Raw genomic sequence first — 20,011 nt, forward strand, 5'->3', positions numbered from 1 at the left:
GAAGAAGGCGTCGGGTCTCCTGGAACGGGAGTCACAGGTGCTTGTGAGCTGCCTGATGTGGGTGCTGCTACCCCCACGGTGCAGGTTTTCCTAAGTATCTGACCAGCAAGACTGCCATGGTTGAAACCAAGAGGTAAAAGCCAGAATCTAGCATAAGGAAGGAATTCTTCGTCAGCAAAGGCGGATGGATCTTGACTGTAAACAACTACAACCCCCCAGAGCTGCCCACCCTGGACCCTGCACTGAGGTTTTCTGGTGTTTAGAAAGGGGGAGTCTAAATCTCGGGAGGCAGAGGCACAAGGCAGGGAGGTTAGATGGGCTGACTCGGAGTACCGTACAATGGAGGAAAATGGTTAAATGGCTCACTGTATTCCAGAGGGCCCTTCTGAGGGGCATCTTAGGGCCCCTTTGACAGACATCAGTGTGCCAGATTGTTGTCTGACTTACAAACCAGTGTATGGGTTAGTAAAAGACATTAAAAAAAATAAAAAAGACCCCATGTCCAGTTCTGAGACCTGGGGTTAGAATGCAGAGAGCATGTGGTCTACCACCCTAGTTTGTTCAGGACTCCAGGACTATGGGGACTTTAAAAGTTTATAAGTGAATAGGCTGACAAGCTGGCCTCTGGAGGGGCCCCTAGTGACCAGGCTAAGTAAATGTCATCTGTTTCTCGGGAGCTATGCTGCACACCAAGGCCTTAACTCTAAGAACAGAAGCACAAGAATGTTCTTGGGATGCACAGGGCTCTTTCCTCAGAGAAGCGTGCAAATTCTGGCAATGACCTGAACATAGGTGCTTGGGCCAGAAAGAACTAGCTACCAACTTCTAGGAGCTTAAGGTCACTGAAGTAGAACTCCCCAAGGCAAGGTAGCCTTAGGTGTATCATCCCCACCTTTCTACTCGACCTCCAGCAAGTTGTATCATTAAGCACTAAGCACTAAGTACTTGGTATGAACTAGACAAAGTATTACAGCTCAGGTTGAAAATGAACCAAGCAAGGCCACGAAGTTTCCAGATGCTACACAGTTAATGGACAACCAGCCTTTTCCCCACTAAAACAGAACAAGTAACTCCTAAAACCTCTCTCTCTCTCCCGGCCTGGAGGGTGGGGAGACGGAATTATACTCAGTGGCTTCCTTAGAATTTTGGCCTCTCTTCTGGACCCTACAGGGGTTAAGAGGCAATGGGGAAGCCTGCCTAGCTGGTAACCCAAGTAGGCATTCATTAAGTTGTATTTGCAATAAATTGGTGTTTTTTGTTTGTTTGTTTGTTTGTTTGTTTGTTTGTTTGTCTTTGGCCCTGGATGCTGTTGGCTGCCTGTTTGATGGGTTCCACCACAGACAGGGTGAGGTAATCTTTGTCTTGAAAACAGGTCGACAGCCAAGGAAGCTCAGAGTCAGGGGCAGGGGATTCTCTACTCCCTGAGATTCACACAAAGCAAGGAAATGTGTGTGCCTGGAAGGAGCAAGGACAGAGTGGAGGCCAGGATGTCAGAGACTCCACGCTCGCTCAACACGGAGACCTCCGGACCCCAAGGAAAGGAATAGGCTCAGTGTGAGGGTGAACATTCTTTTTTCCACTGAACAAGTTGGAAAAAGATGCATGAAAATGGGCAAGGTCACAGGGAATATGGCCTGTGGGGTGGGAGGTGGCTTCCACTCCTCCTGGGGACTCACAAAATCAGCAGCAGCAGGAGTGGAGAGTCTTCTGGCTCTGAGAGGGAGGAGCCTGAAGTCGGCAGGATGGTGTGATTTAGTATCATTTTGTGAAGTGAGGGACTGGAGGCCATTTTCACTCTTTAGGAGGCAAGGGGCAGGGGAACTGTTTGGGGACATGGTGGCTGAGACTGTAATCCAGGGCCCTATAACCCAGCATTTAAGTCCCTCACTCCACCTCAGCAGCTAGTTGGGCTCCATGGGGAAGCAAGGCTGGCTCCAAAGCACTGAATGACGAGTTGAGCTTCTTTTAGGACAGTCCCCAGGCTCCTCTGCCTGCCCTGCCCTGGGAAGAAAGGCAGGGGAGGGCCTGGGAGGGGCATGTTTTAGGCAGGGCATCTGGATGCCCAGCCATGCAGCGGCAGGGTGGCCAGGAGGCAGGACTCACTGGTTCTTTGCCCTAGAGAACCGAAAAGGGCAGGGCTGTGACAGCTTGGGATTGCAGCTCTGAGTGGACCGAACGGTTTGAGGAGAACTGAAGTTTGGGTATTTTGTAGGATCCACAGAACACTGAGAGAAAACACCCTTCCCTCCTTTATGGTGAGGGCTGGAGAGGACGTCAGACAGTAAAGACCAGAGCCTGGTGTGCTGACTCAGGCCTGTTTTCTCTTAAGAAACTAAAGCAGGAGGATGGCCGGAAAGTACAACGTCAGCCTGGACTACATAATGAGCTCCAGGTTAGCCTGAGCTATAGAATTCCATCTCTAAAAACCTAAAATCCAAAATATCAATTTAAGGGACACCCTGGTAGCCTAACACTCTCCCCAAGGCGAGCCTACCTGAGTAACCTATCAGGGTGCAGGGCAGGGTGACCTCAGACTCTCGGTTAATAATCAAACGATCACTGGTGCCTCCTCCCCACCCCTCTCTCTTTCTCCACAAAGATCTTTTTAACGATGTAAGGCAGTACATGCTACTCACCTATTTAAAGCCCTATGTGGCTTTTATTTGAAGTGAAACTGGGCACCGAGACCTTTGATGGCTTCAAAGGCTACTTAGGAACCTCCTGCATTCATCCCTTCCCATTTCCCAGTCTTCAGAGAGTTCTGTCTCAACATCCCTTCCTTTACTCTCAGAACATACCCCCTACCCCCCACCCCCTACCCTCTACCTCCCATCCCCTACCCCCTACCCTCTACCTCCTACCCCCTACCCCATACCCTCTACCCTCTACCCCCTACCCCCTACCCTCTACCCCTACCCCATACCCCTTACCCTATACCCTCTACCCTCTAACTCCTACCCCCTACCCCCTACCTCTTACCCCCTACTCCCTACCCCCTACCCCTACTTCAGCTTCTGCACCTGTTGCTGCTGTGTCACCCCCTTCCCCAGCACAGCCTCTTCCGGGGCTGGCCTTCCCATCCTTCGAGTCTCTGTCCCCATCTCAGCAAGGCTAAGGCTGTCCTCAGCCATGGTGCTCACCACTCTCCACCATGTTCTACAGCTCCCCTCTCAGGTCTTCTCCTTCGTTCCCACTGGGGTCTTACTCATCCGTTGCTTGCCCCACCGTCTTCCAGAGCAGGTGCTTGTCTTTGTTCTTAAGGCCTATAGCAGCCAGCCCAAGGCACATACTCAAGGCTGCTGAATGAACCCAGTGGATGAGTAATGGACAAAGTCCATTACTAAGGTTTGGGTGACTGCTGTGTGGCAGCGGGCACACTGTGCTTCTCCTTCAGACATCCGCAGCCACTGGAGGACGTTACTATCAACCCAACTTGGTGCACGAGACAGCTAAGTCCTAACGAGCTGATGGGCTCCTGGCCACCCACAGGAGGCAGCTGGATGCCACCAACCTCTACTCTAAGCCTCCTGGGACATGAGAACAGCAGGCTTCAACGGAGGCTCTATTCTAGTGTGGCCAACGCACCCTGGATTGCTGGGACTTCCAGGCAGATGGCTATGTTGTTTCTTATGCTAGAGGGTTTAACCCAGTCACCTCTGTATCTCTGAGCAGACCAGGGCTGCCTCTATGGGCTACCACTGGAGAGGTTGTTTCCTGCCCTTTTCCTGTCCTCAGAGATGGTGCTTCAGGCTCGCCAGAGTCCATTCCATTCTACGAAGCCTGTGCTCCTCACTAAGCCAAGGCTCCCATGACCTTTCTGGACTCAAGCAAATGAAACAAAATACATTCTAGGTAATATAAAAGGTAGGACTTGCTGTCACCTAGATGTTCCCTTAAAGGTACACGCTTGCTCCCTCTTGCCCTTTTCTTTCACACACACACACACACACACACACACACACACACACAAACACACATAGAGCATGTGTAGAAGTTTGTTCTCTCCTTTCACTAGGTACGTCTGGGGGATCAAACTCAGATCATCAGATTTGGCATCAGGCACCCTTCCTTACTGGGCTGTTTCGCCTCCCTGACACCCCTTAGCCATTTGTCACTCATCTATCTGCCCCACCTTCAGTCATACAGACTGAACGAAAGCTTCCTTAAGAAGCCAAGAGGCTGCCCAGGTTCCCAGAGAGCTCCGCAGGAGGGCAGGGCGGGCCCTGGGTGTTAGCCAGAGGAGCCTTGGGAATCCTCTCTGACATGTGGTGTTGCACAGGAAAGCCATGTGGGGCTGGGAGCCCTGCCAATTCCCAATTTTGGGCTTTCCACTTCATTCTTTCCACCCCAGAGAGGCTTCCCAGCCTTGATCTCAGCAGCTTTAATTTCACACAAATACTTGTCCAGCCCAGAAAAATGTTTTGGGCCCCGATCTCCTCAGTGGCTTCTCAAATACTTACACAGCCTCCTGGAGAGGGAAGGAGGACTTGGCAAGAAGGCTATTCAGAAAACACAGTAAAAGGGGTTTCCCGAGATATTCATGGGGAAACTTTGTCCTGAGACAAATTTTCATAGAGAACATGAGAGATACAGCCCCACCCAAACTGAGAGCGCTTCTAGCCTTTTGAACCAGGCTGAGCACATTAGTTGGGAGAGGCAAAGAGAAGCCTGTGAAGTCACTGCCCGCACCCATGCTGGGAGTTGCAGGGTGCCTGCTCAGGTTGGGCAGGTCAGCGTCAGGGAGTAGTGTGCTTTGGGTATCTGCTATAAGCCCGTGCAGGACCCAGGCTGGGAGGCGTGCAGCCCAGCCCACAGTGGTGTGGCTCCGGCAGGAGAGGACCTGGTTAGCCTCCTATTCACGTCAAAGACGGTGTGGGTAGAGGCACAGTTTATCAGAGTCGGCTCAGCCCCAGAAAGGGTGGATCTAGGTCATGAGGGACTTCCCAACTGTCTGGATTGTGATATCTTGCCAGAGGAGGTGGATGAAAAGCCTCTCCCACACAGACAGGGCAAGGGAGATGTTTCTTGAGGTTGACTAAAGGCAGTCATTTCTTTTCCGTGCATGAGAATAGACGCTGGGGAACATTTCAAGATCTGGGTATGCAGCTCCATGGAGAGAGCTCGCCTGGCTTACAGATGACCTAGCTTAAGATCAGAGGTTCTGTGGATGGGGCCAGCCCTTGCTCCTGGCCAAATGCTGCGCTTTCAAACAGTATGGAAGACCCTTCAACACCTCCTGTTCAACACAGTCACAACCAGGAGATGTGCTGTCCTGGATTCCTAGCCTTGAGATGGAGGGACAGATGCAAGGTCAGAGTAGGAGGACTCTGGACTAGACAGCAATGTTCCCTGTAGAGTGGCAGCATCTCCAGGGCCCGTCTTCACCACCCCTCCCCGCAGCCGACTCCATTTCAGCTCTAACACAGGGAAGAGAAAGATTCCCCGGAGCCTGTGCCCTCTCTATCCCTCTGCGTTGCCACCTTCCTGCACCGAACGCTCGTGCTCCTCTGTAACCAGTGTCATAGTCCCAGAGCTCACACCTCTGAGCTAAATAAAAATAGTGAAGAACCCCGCTCCTAAGGGTGTATGCGACTGGCTGCCTCCACCAGCGAGGGAACACCAATTCTCTTTTTCTCCTGCTGAAAGCTCAAGGTGACACAACAGGTTAAAAGCCAACGGAGGAGGAGCTGGGGGCATAGCTCAGTTGGTAGGGCACTTGGCTGATGTGTGCAAAGCTCTGGGTTCAATCCCCGGCACCATATAAAACACGACAAGGCAGTACAATACTGTAATCCCAGCACTCTGGAGGTGCAGACATGAGGATCGGGAGTTCAAAGCCATCCTTAGCTACTTAGCACGTTTGAAGCCAGCCTAGCCTGTGTGAGACCCTGTCTCAACGGGAGAAAAGGAAGAGGCTGGAGAGATGGCTCAGTGGTTAAGAACGCTCGTTGCTCTTGCAGAGGACCCGGGTCAGTTCCCAGCACAGTGCAAGGTGGCTCACAGCTATTTCTAACTTTAGTTCCGGGGGGGTCTGATGGCCTCTTCTGACATCCTCTGGCTGGTACCGGTCACGGACACAGTGCATACACATGTTCTGGGGAAACCTCATACACATAGAATAAACTATAACTATCTAACTAACTAGAAAAAGAAGTCAAAGCGAGAGTCAGGAATGGAACGTGCCTACCATTCTAGCATTTGAGGGGTTGAGGCAGGAGGATCACTGTGAATAGAAGACCAACAAACAAACGAATAAACAAACAAATGCTGCACTCACCCCAAACTAGACGCTGGAGTGTAGCTCGGAGGTAGGAGGAGTAGAAGGCCACTATCAAACACTAACTAGACAGAAAAAGGCCAAGCAAGCTCAGGAACACAGTGATTCTTGGAAACACCGAGGCACCCAGCATAAAGGTTCCATGCCAGGGGTGGGGGTAGGCTGCGGGGGGGGGGGGACCACTGTCAGGCCCAGAAGTTCTTGGTATCTCTAACCCCTGCCTAGTACGTTATGTCAGCAAACAGATGCTCAGCTCTGAGCGAGGAGCTGCTGCGTGGTTAAAGGTAGGCAGAATTGGATTGGGCCTGGATAGTTCTGGCCTAATTCATGAAGCTTAAACCATACAGGGAAAGTCCAGGGCTCTTAGAGGCCTTTGCTGTTGGGACAGGAGAGGGCATTTTTACCACGTTCACCCTCCTGTTTTCCCAATTCCTCCCATCCTCTACCTCCAAATGTTAGCAGGCACCCTTCTCACTCCTCCACCCAGCATTAAGAGTTTCTCTAATGAGGCCATTGGTCTGGCCCACACTGATCAAACCCAGGCCAGCCAGCTTTTCTAACCGTTTGAATCAGGCTATGCCTATATGTCCCTTTCCCTCCTTCCAAGATATTCCTCCAGTGTGAGACTTTAAATGAGCATTAGCAGATTTACTGGACGGGTGGTGGCTCACTGGACCACAGAAGGCTAGTCTCTGCAGCTAGGCCCAGAGAAGTTGCTAAGAAGGAACTTGGCAGCCCCAGGAGAGGTGGGGCAAGAATCCGAGAAGGCTAGGGGCAGAGGCCAGGATGAAAAGTTGCGCCTTTCAGATTCATGAGCTCTGCCAAACTGATATTCCAGAGTGGATTATGAATATCAGAGAAGAAAGAAAGACAAAGTAGACAGGTGCCTGTCTTTTCATCACACCTAGTCCGTCTGTATTCACTCACCCAGCACTGCACTTCCCTATACTAACCCTGGAACGGTGTTCTCTCTCTCTCTCTCTCTCTCTCTCTCTCTCTCTCTCTCTCTCTCTCTCTCTCTCTGTGTGTGTGTGTGTGTGTGTGTGTGTGTAGGTGGGGGGTCATGCTTCTACCTGTTGGAGAGCAGGGGAGAAAGTCCTAGAAATTTCTATTTTACCTCATCCATTTCTAGGTCTAGGCCTGTGTATCTTATTATAACGTTTTAGTGTTTGAAGGACTAACAGCAATTCTGATGTGCCACAGGTGAACATTTACTGGGTGTGTATCAATCTTTGTCCAGACTGATGACGCTATTAGAAGCTTCAGGTCTGAGGTTAGTGACGAGCGCTTGTGTAGTAATGGCCGACCTCTGGTTTGATTCCCAGCACTTTTCCAGGGATGGTGGTAGAAGGGGGATTTCGACTTATTTTAGTCTGCCCTGTGGAGGAAAAGCCCAATCCCAATAAGTTCCAGACAATGGGAAAATGGCCAGTTTTGGGTAGCACATGGAGACAGGAACACAGGAAAACCCCAGAGGTCTTAAGGTGACAGGAGCTGTCAATCTAAATCTTGTAATTAATGACCTCTAAATTATAATTTGGTCTGCCTTCAAACAAATTCTCCTCCCTCTGGCTAGTCCCTGAAAGAATCTTATCTCCCTAATCCTAACAGCTACTCAGTAGTTAGGGAAGGCTAAGATGCTCGCCTTGTAAACTAGGAGCGCTCCGGAAGGGGTGCAGTCAGCACACAGCATGTCGAAGCTGGAGTAGCCCTGGCAAGTCTTAGATAACGCAGAGGGGCAGCCTCTCGCTCAACTCCTAAGCCCCTTTCTTATCCATCAGTCCTTCATCTTAGTTTCTGAGCTCTATGCTCCTCAAGATGCTTCTCTCCCCAACACAGCACAGTGGCAAAATTTTACAATTATTTTTCATTTGTGTATAACTTCTATTGGCCCGTAAGCTCTGTGGGAGGAGGGACGGTGCCTACTTTCATGGTCACCAACGTGAGGTCATCTACAGAGTAGGTACTAGTAGTGGGTACAGTGGAAGGCTTATCGATTGACCTTCATTGCTGTGCTGTCATCCTGTGTGGAGAGGGACCGTGTGGAAGCTGGAGATATAACATGAGATGGGAGATCCAACCAACATTTATCTACATCCACATACAGCAGAGATCGTCTTTAGCCATTTGAAAGAAGCCTTGTGCGAGCGATTTACAGTTTATTTAAAGCTCCCTTTTCTGACCTCTCTTCTCTGTGCCCAGAGGTTCCTCCTACTTGCCAATCTACCTGCTCCCCAGAAAACAATGTTTCCCCTAACTGGGGTACGGTGACAGAGAGGGCATATGGAAGGCTGAGAACATGCCTCCCTTTGTCCCTGAGGCAAGGGGAACCCCACTCAGTCAGACTCAACACATGTTCCCTTCTCCTTTTCTGTCAAGCGGAAGCGGACAAGAAAAGTTGGGATGGGAGAAGGAAGGGCTTATGAGGCCCAACTCTCCCTGAGGGTCTATGGGCAGTTAATGATTGTGAGAGTGGGATGGGAGAGGCCAGAGACCTTTTCCCTCTAGGGCAGGTACCCACTGGTAGGGTACCTATGCTCTGTAAATGATCTGTCACCCATGTTTATGTAACAACTCTAGTGAAGTCCAATGGGTCTTTAGGAGACCAGGAGGAAGAAGAAGAAGAAGACATGAGAAGTGAGAATAGAAGGGGGATGAGTTGGGAAGACGAAGTGATCGGGGTAGGGAGGTGGGGACCAGAGAAGGTGATGGCAGATGTGATAAAAATGCATTATGCATGTGTATGAAAATGTTGTAGCCCACTATTAGATATAGTTGATGATATGATATTATAAACTTTTTTTTTAAAGAAAGGAACTGGAACTGGGAGAGAAGCAAGAAAATGAGAAGGGTTCCATCGGTGCTAAATGACAAGCTGGCTTTGACAAAGCGTCCTTTAAGCTCCCAGCCCTGTGTCTTCACAGTTGTTTATATAAAACCACAAAGACTGAGAACTTGGGGCTGGAGTGATGGCTAGCACTGGCTCCTTTCTAAGCGACCCGGGTTTGGTTCCCAGCACCCACATGATGACTTACAACCATCTGTACCTCCAGCTCCAGGGGACCTGATGCTCTATTTGAATTCCACAGGCAACAAGAAGCTTGCACATGGAACATATACAAATGCACTGACACACATAACATCAAACAAACAAACAAATGTAGACTGGTGCCTGAGGCTTATTCTACATCTTTCCTGGCCTTTCTTATTTCTCTAAATGTCCCTCCTCTTTTCTGGTCACTCTCTAAACCTTGTGGCCAGTCACAGTCAAATGCTGAAGTAACCCAGATCCCCACTCCCAGGTCCTCTTTATTCTGACCTACTCTAGCCTGAGGGGCAACCTCACTCCAACACTAATGCAGTGCAGGAACAGTATTAGCATGAGCATTGGGCCCAATGCCATGTTTTACCAGACGTTAAAATGCAAAACCAGGGCTGGAAAAATAGCTCAGCAGTTAAAAGCACGTCCTGCTCTTGCAGAAGATCTTGGTTCGGTTCCCAGCACCCACATGTCAACTCGCCATTGCACGGAACTCTAGTTCCAGGGGATCCATGACACCAACTTCTGGCAACTTAAGGCACCAGCATTCATGATGCACATGAACTTACTCAAATTTATTTGTGTGTATTCACATACACACAAATAAAACATCTTTTAAAAATGCAAAACCCATTTTTAAGTCCTCTGTAATTCTGTACAAAAGAGGCAACAGAATATTGATAGACTGTAGGTCAAAATATAGAAACTGCTCCATTATTTTCTACCCGTTACAAAGACCTCGGGTGGGTCATTAAAACCCTTCAGCCTAGACAGAAAATTCTGAAATTAAGTGCTAGTCAAACAACAAAGTTAATGAAAGGTAAGAAAACTTAATTTAAAAGTAAGTCATATCTGCCTCTAGAATTGTGTAAACAGAGGCTAACAAAACCATGTTAGTGTTAAAAAATCTCATGGTCCTTCAAGGCTCCATTTTAGCTATAATTTACAGAGTTCTATCTACACTAAGCATGTGCTCAATCCAAGCAAATATCAAAGAATAAGGGGGCACTCTATTTTCCTTACTACTACCACTGCTCCCTAGCCAGGCTAGTTTTAAACATCCAGGTTCATGAGTGTCTCCTCTCAGTTCCTGAGGAAGAAAGGCTTTAAGTGCACGCTCCCTGACCCCAATCTACTCAAACTTACTTCATGTTGGTTTCTAACTAGAATCTAGACTCATTCTCGTATTCCCGTTATTAATCTGCAGGAGCCTCCCACAGGTGACAAAATCATAGGAGGCTGAGAGGCCTGTGAATGGTCTTCTGGTAACAGACTGGCTTCTTAGAGAAGGTAAATTGTCATAGCTATATGAGAAGGTTAGAGAGATGGGAGGAAAGTCTGGATCCTGTTCTGAGGAGCCCCCAAGTTCTAGCTTACTGGATCCCCAAGTCCCACTTTGTCAAAGAAACATCTGACCAGAACAATAAAAGAAGGAAAACAGGAAGATCCAGCTTCAGTTCTGATGTAGGTCTGTAAACACCTGTAGTGTCTCAGGTAAGCACAAGGAGGTACAGACTTTCCTTACAGCCTACACTCTGTATAAGTCACTGAGAAAGTCACTTAGGGGACAGGCATGGTGCTGCATGTCTGCAATCCTAGCACTTAGAAAAAGCTAAAGCAGGAGGGTCCCAAATTCCCAGTCAACTTTGTTAGCAAAGTGAGACTGTCCCAGGGAAACAAACATAGGAGGGGATGGTGGGTGTGGCAGCGCATGCCTATAAGTTCTAGTGCTAGTGATTGGGAGGCCAAGGCAGGATGATTTGTTTAAGTTTGAGACCAGCCTGGGCTACGAAGTGAAACCTTGTATCAATCAATCAATCAATCAACCAACCAATCAATCATAAAACCTCCAAACAACAACAACAATAACAAAAACAAAGACTTCAGCTTGCAGGAAGTGGACGGTATCCAAAAGGTAGTATTAGACACACGTTAGAAGGCCCAGGGAGCTGACTGAGAGCACCCAAGCACTGTCATCCTAAAACCAGGCCTCTGAGATGACAAGGATCACAGAGAATAGACAGCAGCTGCAGTCACACATACCTTAGCCACACTGCAGATTATGTTTCTTTGAAACTCATGGCCACTCACACTTTAGCAAACTCTCCAGGAATATGGCCTATATTTAATTTATTCAACACCTATTATCAGTTTGCACATGCACACACAAACACACGTGTGCACATATGCACTGTATTACTTAATACCAGTAACCCTGTGGGCAATGTATAAACGTTATTTCCAATATCTGAACTCAAAGGGTATAAGATATATACCTGGCCTCTGAGGCCAACCAAATGGGAGACTGAGGTAGGAGAATCATAACCTCAAATCCTGCCTACACTACAGAGTGAGTTCAAGTCCAGTCTGGGTAATGCAGTGAGAATCTGTCTTAGATTGAAAAGTAAAAAAGAGGGCTGAGGCTACAGCTTAGTGGTGGTGGTGGGGCTTGTACAAAGTCCTGGGTTTGGTCCCTACATGGTAGGGAAAATTTTTTATTATACAGGATTAAAAAAAATCAGTAACCCCAGGACAGACAATGCCAATTTGTCCAAAGACATATTTATAATATGGCATCCCATTTTCTGTGTACAATAAGGTACTCAGATGGCTGCAATACTATATCCTGTAGTCTTTTCTCACCCATTGAACTTCAAGGTCAGTGTGAGGAAGATACCCATCTTATGCTCTCCTAGAATCAAAATCTGAAAGAACGGGGAAATTGATCATACTAACAAGAGCATCTACATCACCAATAAGAGCCCGCCATACTATGGATTGATACTTAAATCGGAGGAGAGAATGATTTAGAGAATCATGGTTCCTAAACATGGCACTTGTAGAACGCTCCTCATGTCCTCTCTTCAATGGCCATCTCTGCTTTAGATGACTGCTCTTCCCACCAGACAAAAAACAACTTATTGGGTCTCCAGAAATGTACTTTCCTTAGAAGCTAGACATAATATTTCAAAATTCTAGTCACTGTCCTCCAATCCCCAACCCTTGAAACGGCCTTTACCTTCTACAGGGGAGGTTTTCAGTCTTGCGCAGATTTCTTGTACACTTCCATAGTGGGCACTGATCTGGGTCACTGCATCAGCTGCACGAAGCTCCATGAGCTTCCTCAGGTCCATTAAGGTGCAGCCAAACTCCCCTTCATAGCTCTCAGCTACCGAGTTGGCTGGCAAGTTATGTCCTGATGGATTCGTCATCTTGCCTTCGGTTACCAGACTCTCAACCAGAGAAGATGTAGAGTTTCCCCTCTAACTGAGCAGTGTCTCTTGCCTTCTCTTCTTCGTTTCTTCCCACTTTTTTCTTCTCTGGGAGCCCAGTTAGGGGATAAATTGACAATATCTTGTGCAATAAGTTTCAGAGTAGCAACACCAGGCCTAGAGATCCTTTCTTCTGTATTAAGTCTACTAGTGAGAGGAGGAAGAGGTTGGGGGAACTTAGTAGAAGACGGACGTAGTGTCACGATGATTGGTGTCCTCTGGGTAGAGACGGAAATGGTTGTCCAGAGTACGTAGGTTCCTAGTTTAGACTACTTGTTCATATAGAAGTGTAAACAGGATAGGCATGTTACCATGGGGGCAACCTTAGCAACAACCAGCAGTTTCGATGGTAGGGTGGCGTCAGCAGAAAGAGGAGGGCTCCCTGGATAACGATGATGGCTAGGCCTCTGGAATAGAGATGCAAAAAAAGACAAAAGGAAACAATTAGAGCAGCCATGAGGATCCAGGCTCTGCAAGTTACTCTCCAGCAGAAGGGTTTAAATGACAGTTGGTGTCTGAACGGAACTGAGAACTGAGGCCTAAGCTGAGTGTCCAGACTCATGGGAAGCCCGAGGTAGGCCTGCTGACTGGTAAGACTTTCTCCCAGAAACATTATCTTTAAGTCTTACTTCTTCTAAATCAAGCCACACAAATTAACTTAAGAAACTCGCATATAAAAAGTTATGACCTCTAATGCTCCCCCTACTTCATGGGCTGACTGATTACAGAATACATTTGTCTTCTCTTACCTGTAAGATGTGAGAAGAATCAGAAAAGGAATCTAGACCCAAGGGGGAGAAGAGTGGTGGCTTGCCTGGGTGCCATCTACTCCCAACACAGACACTTATAAACCAGGAAGACAAGCTGATTAAAGGTCTCTTAGAATGTTCAGCCTTCAGTGGTATGAAAATTTGGAAACCTACGGCACCAAATTTTGGTCTCAGAGCTAAGCCCTCCCAGAGGCTTTTCCTGGTAAGGAAAGAATGAAACAGGCTAACAGTTTATGGCACAGGGCGGATTCAGTTTTTCTATAAGGGGCAGGTAGACCTCTGAGGAAGAAAGATAGTAAGCCTGAAACCTATGAGTGTTCAAGTTTCTCCAGGGAAGGAGAGATAAGAGAGCGGTTTGTTCAGTCCATAAACAGACACTGTCCTTAGAGGGAGAGAGCACCAGGGGAACTCACATTAGCATAGTGACACATCAGAGAAAAGTAGGCATTTTTCCCTCAGCAAGATAGTTGTTACCTGGAGCACATGCTGGCTGAGGTGGGCTGGCACAACTAGGTGTATGTGGGGATGAGCGGGGGTGAAGGTGGCTTAGAGACTGAGCTGAGCCCTGTGCTCAGCTGCAGACAAGGGCTAGCTACATGTTGTACAGTACATAGGGCCTCATTCTGGTTAAATAGCAGCCCTGCAATTGGTTTATGCTGCCAGGGCCTGGTAAGGCATTTCAATTGGCTGGGTAATAAACAGATGCTTTTTTTTTTTCTTCCAGAAGGTTAACCTGACTCTAGAGTCATCAGAGAAATACTTGGTTCTTTTTATCAATTATTTTCTCTAGAAATCCCATCTGGCCAAAGCCCCTGCTGATTCTAACCAATCATGTTTTAGGCAGGTTCCTCTGGGATGGAGGTTATCACACGTCTCCCCCTCAGCCAGCATGCCCCATCCACCTCCCCAGTACCCAGGCTCACAATAAGTTGAGCAAGCAGGGAATCCCAAGAAGGTTCCCTGAGGCAGTAGGTCTAACTCCATCATTAAGATTATCGTAGGAGCAGGACCCACACCAGCAGTCGCAGTCCCTTCCCATTCAAATCCCATGGAAAGAAGATCAGACGATGGTACAGGAAGGGGACACACATTCACATAACTATGCCGTCACAATTGCCTAATTATTCTGCTAATTATTTTTGTTAATTTCTTCCTGTACCTAACTTACGTATGCCTTTTTGTGTGTATACATGTGCTTAGAGGACATAGGTAAACTTTGGGCTAGGGTCTCTCGTTGACTTAAAGCTCCCCATACACTAGGCTGTCCAGCCAGCGACTTCCAGAGATCCTCCTGTCTTTGCCTATCCAGAGCTGGTACCAGCACATGCCACCACCTCGCCTTTTATGTGGGCAGTGGGGACTGAACTCGGGCCTGCAGGCTTGTATGCAAGTGTTTTACCAACTAAATTCTCTCCTCAGTCTCTGTGCCTAATCTCTAAACTCGGTCACGAGGTATAATGGTGAACTCTTATGATCCCAGCACTCAGGGAGGTCAAGGCAGGAGTGTTACAAGTTTGAGGGTCAGTCAGAGGTACAAGGCAAGGCCCTGCCTCTAAAAGTAAATGTTATAGGAAGTATCTTCTAGGAAAAAAAAGTGTGTGTATGAGTATGCACAGGCTTCTGTTATTCTCAGGGATCCAGTGAGTATCTTGGAATGCATCTCCCCCACCAACTGTCAGCGGACTTTATCCTAGTTTAGTTCTCCAAGCCTCTAAGGACTGAGAGGGGCTGCAGCAGCAGGAGAACCATCTTGACCCTTAACCTTTGAGGGGGATGTTCAAGACCGCGCTGACGAGCATGAAGCTGGAAGTCAGACTTTAATTTCCTTTCTTGCTTTTTCTCTTCCTTTCCCTCCTTCCTTTTCTTTTCTTTTTTCCCTGAAACAGAGTTTCTCTGACCATCCTAGAACTCACTCTGTAGACCAGGCTGGCCCCAAACTCCAAGATCTGCCTCTGCCCCTGCCCCTGCCTCCCTAGTGCTGGGAGTAAAGGCTTTTGCTACCACTGTCTGGTACATTTTACTTTTCTTAGTTTAAATTTTTTTACATATATGGTTATTTTGCCTGCGTGGGGTGTCTGTGTAGCACGTGCACGCCTTGTAGCTAAAGAGGCTGGAAGAGGATTATCAGATCCTCGGGAGCTTGTGTTACAGAAGTTGCGAGCTGCCGCGTGGGTGCTGGGAACAGAACCTGAGTTCTCTGGAAGAGCAGCCGGTGCTCTTAACGGATGAGTCATCTCTCCAGCCTGTACAGATATAGTCTTGTTATGGAGCCCAGGCTGTCAAGAGGCTCACAATACAGCCCAGGTTGGCTGTAAACTCAACACACACACACACACACACACACACACACACACACACACACACACACACACACCTCACCCCACCTTCTGCCTCCTAAGGGGTGGGATTACAGGTACGAGCCGCTATTCTTGATGATTTTTATCGTTTCCGTCCCTGCCCGCTGCAGCGTTTAGTCTGTGAAGCCATGGATTCTTTTGCCCAACTTGTTCACTGCCTTCTCCCCACCACCTAAAAGAGAGCTTGTATCTCGTGGGCACTTTGTTGATATTTTTATTACTGAGTACACCCGTAGCACGTTCAGAAACACACCTGCTACCCTCCCAGCCACCTTTAGTCTGCAAGGACCTTTAACTAGGAGAAGACTCAGCCCGACCTAACACATCGGGCTAAGGCAGTAACAGAGGAAGGGCATTCTGGGCTTAACGAACACGTGTTTCAGAATGTTGGAAGGATGTTTGATGTTAAGCACAGGGCATTCGAGCAATGGGAGAAAAACCTCATTTGATCTGAGTGAACTTCTGTTTTCTTGTACTTTAAGCAGGAGAACATTTGCTCTACAAACCTCTCCATTTTTTCCTCTCCAGGCAGCTCCCACCCTACAAGGAAAAGAAAATTCGAAGGCCGATTCCTTAACAATACCATGAATTGGGCAGTAGTCATTCGCAAGTGTCATTAGCATCTATGGTCTGGGTCTCAAGAGAACGAGACAGGGCTAAGTTCAGATTTCTTACTTTGAACCTCTCCGAGGGTTCAAGAGAGAGAAAGTCTTCCTTTCACACAGGCAACCTATGGAAGCAGGCACAGAAGATTAGAAGGCAGAATGCTACAGAACTGCTCCCAGAGGGTCACATATACCCAGCATATCAGCTGTCGGGCCATTGATTTCCAGTCCAAGTAACAGTGTGTGACGGAGACCTCAGGCTTCAGTGGGATCTACTAAAGTCCCACTGCACTGAGGGACACACGAGGTTTCTAGACCGTGAGCTCTTGGTAACTGCTGAGCTTGCTCCTACCCTTATTAGGCAACTGCTGAAGAAAAATCTGTGAGCCACCAGTACTCCAGCCAGGGAGGTGTTACCTCTGGGGCTGGGATTAGTCAGTCACTGGGCTTCGGAAAGCATTCTGGGCTGGGTATGTTACCCATCCTGTCTCCAGTCTTTTCTAACCCAGGGGATAATAGGCTACAAGGCTGAAGTCTCCTCCTTCCTGCCTGGGGCAAGAAATGACATTACTTCATGTGACCACTCAGCCCTGCTTCTCGATGCACTGGAGCCGCATGCCACCCCACACCTTCTGATGAGTGGTGCACTGAGATTCATTAGCAAGAACCCCACATAAGGAGAAAACCCTTGAGCTAGGTCACCAAAGCTTGACAGCTGCCCCATTAGTCTTTCAGTTCTGTCTAAGGAACTCCTTCCTACCTCTCCTGGTGTATTGAAAAAGGGGTTCATTTCCAGACCATCGGGGAAGGGGGCAACTCTGCCTATGTAGGTGACAGAGGAGGTCATCTTTGCAATTATGGAAGGAATCTGTCCCCGAGTCCTCCCAAACCATAGATGTCTCTGAAACTGGATGAGGCACAGGCAAGAAAGCATGCTGGGAAATGGAGAAAAGGGGGCAGGGGGCTCCGACTTAGGCCTCCAGGTTGGGGCAGCACTGCAGACAGACTGCCTGGAGTAATAAATGACATGGACCACTCAACTGGAATAGCTTAGGAGAGCAGACGTGCATGTCCTTCTCTGTTCTGTGCTTTGATCTGGGCCAAGGGTTTTTGCTTTAGGGCAGGTTGTTAGTACCTGAGGGTGACAGAGAAGAGCATCTGGGCAGGTAAGATGGCATCTACGGGATACACCAGACTAGAATCTGAAAGCTGCTACTTAGCTCGCCCCCTCCCCCACCTCCCAGCCCTGCCTGTGGTTAGCTCTGACGAGTGTCCCTCCTCCCAAAGGGAGCTCCACCTTTTTCTCAGTCAGGAGCAGGGCAGTGGGAAGAGGGGGAATACTGTTTTCTGGGTACAATCACTGTGATAGTTGCTACACTTGACACTTCGTGTAAAAGTGAGAACGTTACCAAGTATAGGTAACACGAACGCAAATGCTATCCGGTCCCTAGCGCAGTGACTGACAAGGACTGGATGCTGTGCTCCCGGTGGATATTATCGTCACTACATAGGCTGAGTCACTGAACGTCCATCAACAACCCTATTTTACGGCAGACAAATACGTCTCCAGAGAGTCAGGGTTTGAGCCCTAGTCTGAATCCAAATCCACTCTACCTCAGAAATGAGAGCAAAGCTACAGAGAGTGAAAAAGCTATGAAGGTGCCCCTAAACCACAGGGCCACAGAAACCTATTGGTCTCTTGCTCATGACCCGAAGACTTTGAAATAGGCGAAACACCCTTTGATATTTTTTTTTCCAGGTAGTGGTAGATTCAAAGCTCACCACGAGAAGACATTGGCCAATCCTTCCCTCCTCTCCCACTCCGTATCACCACCCCAACACTGTCCTGAAGCAGGGTGGACCGGGCTCTAGGCTGGCAGGGCTCTAAGAGCATGCAGTGCCCACCTGAGAAGAGCCAAGGATGCAGATACACATTTCGCCCCACCACCTATCTTGGCCTTTGACCCCTAATGACCTGTGCAGAGAGGTCCTGCTCAGGTTGCATCTCTCTGGCGTTCCAACGCTTCCCAAAGGGTCAAGTGGGCTGGGTTGTGGAACTGAGCTCCCGGGATGTTTGCCTAGCCTGTAGGAGGCCATGGGTTCCATCCCCAGCACCACGTAAACCAGAGCCAGACTGGGTCTGCAATCCTAGTATGTGGTTGAGGCAGATCAAGAGTTCAAGTCCGGCTTATCTACTGAATTTGACGTCCGCCTAACCTGTGTGAGACCCCATCTAAACAAGGACAAGGAAGGCCAATGAGAGAGCTCAGACAGCTCGTCTGCTGTCAAGGCGGATGCTCTGACTTTGATCTCTGAGACACACATGGTAGAAAGGGGGACAGACTCACACAAGCTGTTCTCTGACATCCACCTGTGTACCTTGGCGCGCGCACGCGCGCGCGCGCGCACACACACACACACACACACACACACACTCCCCCATACAAACAAGTAAATGTAATTTTAAACATTTTGTTTGTTTATTTTTAAAGGAAAAAAAACAAAGCTGGCAAGAGGCTGGTCATACAGTTCTTCTAGTCCTTGCGGGTCAGCGGCAGGGGGCTGGAGAGTTCAAGGCTAGCTGCGGCTACACAGAAGCTCTAGGTCATCAAGAACTTCACACAATGAGACTATGTCAAAGACAAATTAAGAACCTGGCCCTGCAGGCTGCTGTGTCTGAACTGTCCTGAGCTGGCCCTTCTCACAGCTCCAGGCATACTGGCCTAAGCACGCTCCCCCTTTAGACACACACGTGGGCAGGAGGTCAGAGGCAGAAGGCAGGACTTTGCCAGAGTGTTGGTAACATTTGGATGTTAGGGATACTGCTTTTCCCAAGAGCTACACTCATGGCAGGAAGCTAAGTGAGGCAGGGGCACTGGACCGCAGGATGGCACTCTGTAGCCAGATCCAGAAACCTGATGCCTTGCTCAGTTAGCTTTTAGACCTGGGGTGCAGTGTGTCAGTCTTTTCTGAGGAGAGAAAGGATAATACTGCTTTCTGGTTAGGTGTGGTAGTGCATGTCTCTGAGTTCGTCCCAATTCAGGACGGGAGGAGGAGGAAGAAGAGGAAGAGGAGGAGGAGGAGGAGAAGGAGGAAGAGGAGGAGGAGAAGGAGGAAGAGGAGGAGGAGGAAGAGGAGAAGGAGGAAGAGGAGAAGGAGGAAGAGGAGGAGGAGAAGGAGGAAGAGGAGGAGGAGGAGGAGAAGGAGGAAGAGGAAGAGGAGGAAGAGGAGGAAGAAGAGGAGTTGTTCAAGGCCAACCTAAGATACAGGAGAAAGAAAGAAATGCAATGTCAGCATTCGAGGAACCACCTAGAGAAAATGTGACCTCAGATTCATAATCCATCCTCCTCCCCAAAGCCACCAGGTATTAAACTAAGTACAAAGCACACCCAGACCCAGCAAACTAAGCCTAGATGTACCACACAAGGAAGTTCTTATACAGGACCTGGAGAGGGCGTGCACAATGACTTCCCTGGTATGTTATCTGTTGTGACAGCCAGTTGGAAGCCTTGTACTTCCAAAAGACTTGAGGATTGACTAGATAATGACAGGACAGGCATGGAGGTGGGAGCAGGAATGTGGCTTCCTTCCAGAGCAACATCACAGCTCTCCCTCCACTCCTGCTGCACCCTTAATGGCGCTCATATTGTCAGGACATGATAAGGGCCAGAGCCAGGGTCCCCTTCCAAA

At 48.6% G+C, this 20,011-nt stretch overlaps 1 protein-coding gene across 13 annotated transcripts in view; it reads right to left on the bottom strand.

Moving 5' to 3' along the window:
* Atp2b4 (ATPase plasma membrane Ca2+ transporting 4) overlaps positions 1-20,011 on the bottom strand; it is a 98,685-nt gene that overhangs the window by 37,932 nt on the left and 40,742 nt on the right. For 12 of the 13 annotated variants that reach the window (XM_087580537.1, XM_087580543.1, XM_087580534.1 and 9 more), the window contains one exon: positions 12,337-12,996. In XM_087580537.1, the coding sequence (XP_087436663.1) occupies positions 12,337-12,529 (193 nt within the window). In that variant the 5' untranslated portion in view covers positions 12,530-12,996. 13 annotated transcript variants of the gene reach the window in all.

This window comes from Rattus norvegicus, chromosome 13 (genome assembly GCF_021556685.1).
Source record: "Rattus norvegicus strain SHRSP/BbbUtx chromosome 13, alternate assembly SHRSP_T2T, whole genome shotgun sequence".
NCBI lineage: Eukaryota > Metazoa > Chordata > Mammalia > Rodentia > Muridae > Rattus > Rattus norvegicus.